This window comes from Poromitra crassiceps (assembly GCF_964638095.1).
Source record: "Poromitra crassiceps genome assembly, chromosome: 8".
Lineage (NCBI taxonomy): Eukaryota > Metazoa > Chordata > Actinopteri > Beryciformes > Melamphaidae > Poromitra > Poromitra crassiceps.
The window spans coordinates 42116576-42126619 of NC_139629.1; the positions used below are offsets into that span (position 1 = coordinate 42116576).

The window sequence follows — 10044 nt, forward strand, 5'->3', positions numbered from 1 at the left end:
GCACTGGCTTTATACAGAAAAACAAACATACACTGCATCACAGCTCCCTCTACTGACTCAACTCTGTGTGTTCTTTCATGTCTTTTCTGTGTGTCCACAACAAGCAATCTCATTGTGTTATCTGAGCTTCTTCCCCAACTGAGCCATTTCCACCAAATACCAGGAGCTGCCCAGTACAACCAGTTTTCTGCCTTGGGTCACTGAAACAGCTGGGGGTCACTGCCTTGCTCAAGAGCACACTGACAGTAGCTTCCCCCATCCAGATTAACCCCTGCTAAAGAACTGCAATATTGTCCTTGGGGGGGCAAATCAAGTTGAAAGTTGAACTTGAACAATATGAGAGAGATAACGCTAACCCTAATACTAATCATAACCATAGTTATTATCGGTATACAATATCTACATGTTAGGGGAAATGTGGAGAAACACTCACAGTACCTGGTGTGAGATAAGGACACCAATCATCTCATTGGTTTACACTTACACAAGGCATTTCACGACAGATTGATGGTTAAAATGAATCATTAACCCTTTATTGGCATTCAGATAATTCAATACAGTCAATCATGATTAGGGCCTACTGCTACTGATATGGTATTAGAAAAAGCATATATATCTTAAAGTGTGCTATACAAATACAATTCATTATCTATATATCTATATATATATATATATCAGTATCTTTTTTTTCCAATACAGTCAATCATGATTAGGGCCTACTGCTACTGATATGGTATTAGAAAAAGCATACAGTATATATCTTAAAGTGTGCTATACAAATACAATTCATTATCTATATATATATATATCTATATCAGTATCTTTTTTTTCCAATACAGTCAATCATGATTAGGGCCTACTGCTACTGATATGGTATTAGAAAAAGCATATATTAAAGTGTAAGAAATAAAATTCATTATATGACACAGGATCTCTTTTACAAGGGTGACCTGGCCAAGAAGCAGCAACATCATCAGCAAATACATACAATTACAAGTAAAGACAAACATAAGTACAGACTAAGAATACCATCAAACAGGAGAACAATAAAAACAAATTAAAATCTATAAAGCGCCAAAACATCAGTGCGGAAAGTACTAATTAAAAGACACAACTGAAAGTAACAAACTATGCGTCATGGCAGGAGCAGCTAGTGGTGAGTATTTCAGATTATCTTTTGTTTAAAACTCGATAAAGAGATAAGATAGGCCAATTTAAGACGGGCCTGAAGGTCGTCCACGACCAGGGGCCAAAATAGAACAAACTTCTTCCACCAGCCTCGCTCCTAGCACGTGGCACTTTAAAACGGACCCAGCCACTGGATCTGAGATTGTGACTGTTACTAAGTGACACAAACTTAGAACAAATGTACATATGCAGCTTACCTAAAATGGCCATATAAATTAAAATATACCAATGATGTATCAAGCGAAGACCAACCAACAGATGCATACAGTGTACAATGATGTGTCCTAAAGGCAGAGTTAGAAATGAATCTCAAAGCAGCATGATAAAGTGGATCAAGCTTGGCCAGTGCAGTTTGACAAGCAAAACGGTAAACAGAGTTGCACTGTGCTTGTAAAAGAAAGCAGAAATTAAACACTCTTTAAAAGATATAAAATGTGAACCAAATCCCTTCTGTCGACCACAGACCACAACAGAGCAATAAAGCAAGCAAGACTTAAAATAATAGCACATTTTCTAATGCTTACGTAGATAATGCATAAAGTTTATAAAACACCTGTAACAAATCAGCATAACTGGATTCATCAAACCTTACAGTAATTAATACAACAAAGTTACTCTATTATGTTAAACTCTATATACTGTATAACACATAACAGTATATAGGGCTGGGCATTGAAATCAATATCAGTATATTTTTTGTAATAGTTTCTGTCATCTCTCTACCTACAATACAGATAGTCATGGAATTTTGGACAAAATCAAATGCAACTACCCGGTATATAATATTCTCAGATTTGGGTCTGAGAGACACAATCTCGTCAAATAGAGGTCTATGGGCCTAATGGACTAAATCAGGGGTCCTTGATATGAAAAAGGTTGAGAATCACTGCCATAAACCATAATATTATATTATCACCCAGCACTACTAGTACAATAATAACAATAACAATACTAACAATAATAATAATAATAATAATAATAATAATAATAATAATAATAATAATAATAATAATAATAATAAAGGTAATAATAATAATAATAATAATAATAATAAAACAATAGCAATCATAAGAATAATAGTAACAATGATAATAACAATAACATTATTATAAAATCTATCAGCTATTATTAATTAATAAATTATTTATTACTTATTTCACATTATAGATACACCTTCCAGCTTCCACAGATGAAAGATCGATCAGTGATTCTCAACCCTTTTCATATCAAGGACCCCTAATTTAGTCCACATCAGAGCCCCAGACCCCAATTTAATGAGATGTCTCTCAGACACAAATCTGAGAATATTTATATTGTCAGAGATTTTGTACAGAATTCCATGAGGGTGGTGGTCCGCGGCAGGGGGTCGTGCTGCCGGAGCGCATGGGAGCGGTGACAGATACAATCCTCTGCTCGGGATCAGGTGCACTATATGAACGGGAAGAGCAAACCCTCAGCTGTGCCTCACGCTGGAGACCCTGCTTCAATGCACAGTTGAAATAATTCAACATCAAACAGTCAATTGATATAGGCTACTATCGCCAAATGACCTACGCCCCGCTGATCCAACAGGTGTTTAAAGTTTAGCCTTTATAGTGAATTGATTTGTGGGTTTGTAAATCATTTCTAGATTGCAGATATTGAAAACCTCCCCAACTCAAAGAAAACTTGACATCATGATGATAACGGGTGAAGTTGATTGAAACAACTACACATAGCCTGTACTATGGGATATTGCGTTGGAATATGCGGGTAACGACTTCAACAGTGATGTGATCTTTTGTATCTCTTGTCTGGTTGTTTGCACAGTTTACATAAAAATAATTACTGAGAATTGCCTCTGTGTATGAAATGTGCTATAGAAATAAGGCTGTCTTGCCAGTTGAAGGATATTGTTATGTAAGGCACCAGTGGTCTTTGCACGTTTGTTTATTTGTTTTATTGCTTAAATATGTTTTTGTTTGTAACTGTACAGTATATAATGGAATGTCTGATAGAGTTTCTCTACCCCTGAACAGGTGTGATTTCTCTCTGCCTCATAGAGCTGAGCAATGAAAGACTTCCATCAGGCTGGTTTCAGGGGAGAGTTTTGATGCTCTGAATCTTGCTTCAGAGGAACACTGCAGCAAACACGGAATACTTGGATCAAGTCAAATTTAAAAATATTGAATATTGGCACACTCTATTGGGAGCTTCAGTAGAAAAATACCGTTGAACCTGAATCTGGAAACCTGCTATCACTTGCTTTCTGTGAGGAAATGACTGCACAAACGGACTGGAGACTGAATCAAAGAGTTGAGTCCATGTTTGGCCACTGCAGAACAACATCTCCCTTATTTCTTAGTGGATCATGACATGTTGTTCATCTTTTACAGACGTCGGTGCGGAATAGCTCACGTTGTGGAGATCCACAGACTTTCCTCTGCACTTGGAGATGATCCTCTGGTAGAGAAAGCAACGAAGCAGAGCCAGGATGCAGAGTCCAACTGCAAGGCCAAGCAGCAGACCAACCTGCAGAGGATCTAGACACCAGCTACCGAGGCAGGTCAAGGTGGAGTTGACTGAAAGGAGAGGAGACCAGAGGAAAAACGTTTCACTACATGACTGCTGTTTTCTGTGTTTTTCCCCTCCTGCTCAAACACAAAGCAACAGACAGAGCAAGAGGTCAAAGGGCACAAGGAGAGTGACATGACCAATTCCTTTGTATCTGATTGGTTTAATGTTAAAGGAAGGCTTTGCTGATTTTCAACCCGCATTGTATCATTACAATGTGAGTAATATATGCAGAAGAGCAGCCTGCACCATTTTCCTGAGCCGGGAGCTCTGCGGTGTATAGACCCTTTTCACGGGGGCCATTTTGTGTCAAAAAGGCAGGGTAAACACCGGTGCGAACAAAACACTAATGAGGGTTTCCAACTTCCATGTTTGGAATTTGGAAAACCTCATTAATGTTTTGCTTGCACCTGTCACGCTCACACACCTGAGCCTCGTTCATTCATTCAACTGCTCCAGTGGCTGTGTGCGCACCTTAGTGACGTCACCTGGACACACAGCTTAACCACACCTCATTTTCTCAATAAAAACCAGTCCAAAGTGGGACTATAGCCCTGCCTATCATTCCACACGATGTTACAGGTAGGTGTTATCCAATTATTATCCCCTATTAGTGCTAATTTTAATGTATTTATCCTGGTTGCTGCTCCACCCTCTGCCAATCTTGGGAGAGCCGAAACTGGCTCCATGCTTCCTCCGAGACATGGGCAGTTAGCCAGCCGCTTCTTTTCACCTGACAGGGGAAGCTTCACCGGTAGGACATAGCACGTGGGAGGATCACGCTATTCTAACCAGTTCCCCTCCCTCCGAACAGGCGCCCCGAAGGACCAGAGGAGGTACCACTTCAGCGACCAGGATATTGCATGTTTTGGTGAGGGGGTTCCTATATGAAGGAAACCCCCAGGGGGCACGGGGAGAACATGCAAACTCCACACAGAAAGGCCCTTTTTTGACGACCCCACCCGGCCGGTGGGCACTCGAGGACACTCCTTCAGCGCTCACAGCGTCCCAGGTGGGAATCGAACCCAGGACCTTCTAGCTGTGAGGCGACAGCGCTATCTCTGCGCCACCGTGCCGAAGGACTTCACTTTTGACTTAAGCCACAAAGGCCAACGTGTCTGGAGACAGACGTGACTCACCGGTGTGTGCTGCAGTCGGCCCATTCACCAAGGAGCAGTTAGCTTCAACAACACAGAGACAAGCAAGTTAGAAAAATACTCAAATGAGCTGGTGACAAGTTGATAACATGATGCCATCCTTGAAGCTGCACTCATGCGTGCACACACACACACACACACCACACTGACATAATTCCCTAACCCTATAACCATAACCAACACAACTAAATGCCTAACCCTAACCTAAACCCAGTTCTAACCTAACCCTTAAGTCTTATCCATCAAACAGCCCTCTGAAGGTGTGTGGGAAAAGTGACAACTGGCCACTTGATAAATAACATTTGTTAATACACAGGACAAGATGTTACTATCCCTTGTGCCAAAATGCAAAGTAATTGGTTTAAAACAGTATTTCTACATATTTAAAATGTTGCACTTTGATTTTTAAGGCTAAATGCCCAAACCAGAAATATTTAATTATGAGATCTGTATGTAAACATAGTCTCATAGTATGTGTGATTTGGTGGGTTTACATGTAGCATGTAACTTAATGTCCTGAATAGAAATTGTGCAGTGGACTTGACTCTGCTGTGTCTAGGCAGAGAGGGGGTGGCTGCAGCTCTGCATGGACAGAGAGGGCGTGTCTACATGTTTTAAGACTTTCTCTCTCTGAGAATCTGGAGCAGCAATCATTTGAAGTAGATTCATGAAATCCTCACCTGTGCAGGTGGTTGTCTCAACAACGCCGATCTGAGGAGAGACAGACAGGCAGAGACAGATAAAGACAGAGAGACAGAGACAGACAGACATCAGACAGGAGTTCAGTCCAACCATAATGCTCTCACAACATGAATGCAACTGCTGCTGGTTATTTTTAATTCTAGTCTGTAATTGATTTTTTCAGTTGACTAAATGCTGGTCAGATGACACTTTTTAAATGATAGCAGGTCACTGGGTTGACTAATAATACATGGCAGCATTTTATTTATAAAGTACTTTACAAAAGATCAAAATAACTAAATAACTTTGACAGTCAGGATCGTGATGACAGATATCGAATGATGAAATTTAATAATGATTTTAACTTTTCAAGATGAATGTCACTTTGGAAATAAACACTTCCAGGAAGTCTGAAAGTTCTGAACAGTAACGCATACCAGGCTCTCTGAGCCTGGTATGCGTTACTGAGGCAGGAAGACAGAAGACCCGGCCCGTCTTCCGGTGGCCTGTGCTGCAGTGTTTTCGTCCCCCCACAGAAATGCAACAGTAGGCAGCCGCTACGAGTTAGAGAAAAAATAAGAAGCATGGACATACCAAACAAACTGTTTGTTTTTAGCGAACGCTAGATACTCGCGTCGCCCATGTTTTCTAAACGGAACGCAAGAATTGCGCGGAATGTTTTTCCTGGAGCGAGGTTTTTCCATCCAGGCTACCTTAGAATGCCCATTCTCAACAATTTCAGCCCCCGGGGTCTGGAAGCTGCTAAATTTGCCCCCGTTTATCTTCAGAAATGCATTAGAGTAGTGTGAGCTTGTTTCCAGACACGTGATTTGCATCCAGTGTTAGAATCAGTGTATGTTGCCAGTTCAGCTCTTTTACCCCAGTAAAAAGACAGTCCTCTCTGTAGGTCAGGAGGTCCAGGCAGCTGGTCAGGACGATGGAGCGGTTGGTCAGGCCGCGGACGCGCGTCGAGTTGAATTCAGAGCCACGGGCCAGGACAGTTCTCTGAGAGAAAAAAAGAGACGGATTGAGAGACTGAGGAGCGGGGGGAGAGCGATACAGAGAGACAGACAGAAAGAGAGAGAGAGTGAGAGAGAGAGAGACAAGCCCCTTTTACACAGCCTGTCAAAGCCGTGATCGTTGACTTGGATATGAACAGGTTTTTGGAAATGTGAAAATATCACAACACCGACCTTGCAAGAAGGTGCATGGTTGAAGGATTGAAAGAGGGAGGCTGTGTTCGCACGGTCGAACAAGTGGCGCCATTGGTGGAATTTTTTTGAAAATTAATTTGCCCCCCATGACCTATTGATAGTATTCCGTTACATCACCACACGGCCATCTTGGTAGGAAAATAACAGGTGAGTGTAATCAATTAACAGGTGATTACAATCAAGTGACCCAAACAGCCAATGAGCTGTGTGTATTGTAGCGCCATATTGGTAGGAAAATGCTTGTGACATCATGGGAATACTATGAATATTCTATGGCTTAATCGGAGTATGCACAGCTGCGTGTAAACCGGAATATTATTGGAATATTATTTTTCATTGGCTAGCTAGCTTAGATAAAGGTGGGCAGTGACAGCAGGTGGAGGTGTGTGGACTCACCTGGCGGTCCTCCCAGCAGGTATCACAGAGGGGGGAGCGAGGGGGTCTGGAGAGCAGAAAGGAGACTGACCCAGACTGATATGAGCAGCTGCAGCTCAGAGACTCTGCTGCAGCCAGAGGGACACAGCATGCAACTGCAGGGACAGACAACAGGACAGTGTTACAGTGTCTGTCCTCCATTCAGACTGTCTGGACAGACAACAGGGCAGTGTTAAAGTGTCTGTCCTCCATTCAGACTGTCTGGACAGACAACAGGACAGTGTTAAAGTGTCTGTCCTCCATTCAGACTGTCTGGACAGACAACAGGACAGTATTAAAGTGTCTGTCCTCCATTCAGACTGTCTGGACAGACAACAGGACAGTGTTAAAGTGTCTGTCCTCCATTCAGACTGCCTGGACAGACAACAGGACAGTGTTAAAGTGTCTGTCCTCCATTCAGACTGTCTGGACAGACAACAGGACAGTATTAAAGTGTCTGTCCTCCATTCAGACTGTCTGGACAGACAACAGGACAGTGTTAAAGTGTCTGTCCTCCATTCAGACTGTCTGGACAGACAACAGGACAGTGTTAAAGTGTCTGTCCTCCATTCAGACTGTCTGGGACAGTTTGCATGTCTTTCTGAAGTGGTGACCTCAGTCGACCTGTAAACACATCACATGACACAGGATGTTGCCTAATCAGGAGCCATGTTTACAGGAGGTGAGTCACGTGACACGTCACGCCCCTCACGTGACAGGCCACGCCCCTCACGTGACACAACAACACAACAACACAAGATAAACACAACACAACACAAGATAAACACAACACCACAAGATCAACACAAGATCAACAGGACAAGACAAGATCAACACAACACAACACCACAACACAAGAACACATGTATGGTCAATGTTATGTTAGTGAGCTGGGCCTGACTCAATCTAAGCATTTGACTTAACAGGAAGTGACAGAATGAGAGTGGTTCATTCATCTGATGATGAATCACCATCAGTTCAATCTGTTGCATCCATCGACATAAATAGGTTGCATCACGTGTGTGTGTGTGTGTGTGTGTGTGTGTGTGAGAGAGAGAGAGTGAGAGAGAGAGAGAGAGAGAGTGTGTGTGTGTGTGTGTGTGTGTGTGTGTGTGTGTGTGTGTGTGTGTGTGTGTGTGTGTGTGTGTGTATGCAAGTGTTTCCTGTCCTGGCACCATGAGAGAAAGTTGCATCAGACGCTGTGGCCTGCTGAACATCTCCACCCTGATTTGTTGACACACCATGTGACCTCCTACAGGCAGGCAGCCCTGGCAGATCGGCCCTGTGGCTCTAAATAACAGACTTACATTGACTGCAACGTGTAAAGCAATTCTGACCAAAAGGCTTCTCGACATGAGTTTCTGACAATAGGCTACATTTAAAAGATAGTGAAGTTGGTCCTATGCATTAATTTCTTTCCAAAGCCGAAGGGGGTTTCCCTAAACCAGAGGTTGGGAACACACACTGTATGAAAATCAAATCCGATATGAAAAGTAATTTGGTTTGACGTTTGAAGCAGTTATTCACGAGAGAAATGACCTCGCTGCCCGGTGGCTTTTCTCTCTCTAGGCAGCGCTGCCAGTTGCACGGGACAGGGTGATGTCATCGCTGGCGCGTCGATCGTGGACCAGCACGTTTTGGGAAAACCCACCACACACACACACACACACACACACACACACACACACACACACACACACACACACACACACACACACACACACACACACACACACACACACACACACACACACACACACACACACACACACACACACACACACACACACACACACACACACACACACACACACACACACACACACACACACACACACACACACACACACACACACACACACACACACACACACACACACACACACACACACGATTTGGGAACCCCCATAGATTCCCAGATCTAACGCATGAACTTGTTTTGCGAATCGAACTTGCATTTCTTCATGTACAAGCCTAGGTTTATTATTTACGCCTATGTTGTAGATTGAAGTTAAGTGTGTTTAGGGTAAGTTGTGAGAAAGCTCGAGAAAAAGTCTCTCATGGTCGATGGTTGAAAATATTTACGTTTAGTTATGGAAGATGGATAAAGGAATATGAAACAGCAACAGGTTGCTGTTGACACTCACTGATCAAGATCCAGCTGAGGTCCATGTGGAAGAATTTACTGCAGTCTGGCGGCTTGTGAGAAGTAGCAGTCTCTCCCATCTCTCTTCCAGTTACCCAAATCAAATGAAGTCAATTTCCGCGTTGTGGTTGTATTGGAGAGTGAAATGAAGGGCGGTCTCTCCTGTCCTGTATGACAACGAGCCCGAGGTAGCTGCGAAACGCCCTGATCTCTCCCTGCAGCCGTGCCAAAACACCCCCATCTGATCTCCAGCAGCAGTGCCAAAACGCCCCCCACCTCTCCCTGCAACACTTCCTCAACAATGTTTTCCTCCACGTCTCTGGGCACCTTTCACCCCGCTTTTTGTCATGGGGGCGTAAACCCCGGCACCAGAATTAACACCGGAAGGCAGTGCGCCAAAAAACGTCTTTGTTGCCGTTAGCTTGACGTCTCTTTCCTCGATTAATTGTCTGATGCAAAGCTTCTGTATTGGCTTAAAAGATGTGAGAGCTAGAAACGCTGTCCTTCCTGTCTAGGGCGGGCTCTAGGCCGGAACCAGGTAGGGTGACAAAATCAATTGTGAACGGAAGCCAGGCTCTTTCTCGCCGAGAAGAGCCTGGTGACGCGAGGTTACCTCCACGCCAGAGGACCCTTTCACGTTCCTAAATGACTTGCAGGGCTTTTTGCAGCACTATCCTTCGTTGGAAGGGGC

General features: G+C 43.3%; 1 protein-coding gene across 1 annotated transcript; it reads right to left on the minus strand.

The window, feature by feature from the left end:
- Nucleotides 1-3528: 3528 nt before the first annotated feature.
- LOC310780725 (uncharacterized protein) lies at nt 3529-9438 on the minus strand (the record flags this gene model as incomplete). The annotated part of the gene is made up of 5 exons (XM_083641234.1): nt 9355-9438; nt 7190-7323; nt 6459-6584; nt 5579-5609; nt 3529-3749 (listed from the first exon to the last, which is right to left on the minus strand). Exons 1-5 carry the CDS (start codon nt 9431-9433, stop codon nt 3529-3531), a joined length of 591 nt encoding a protein of 196 aa, XP_083497360.1. The 5' UTR covers nt 9434-9438.
- Nucleotides 9439-10044: the final 606 nt, after the last annotated feature.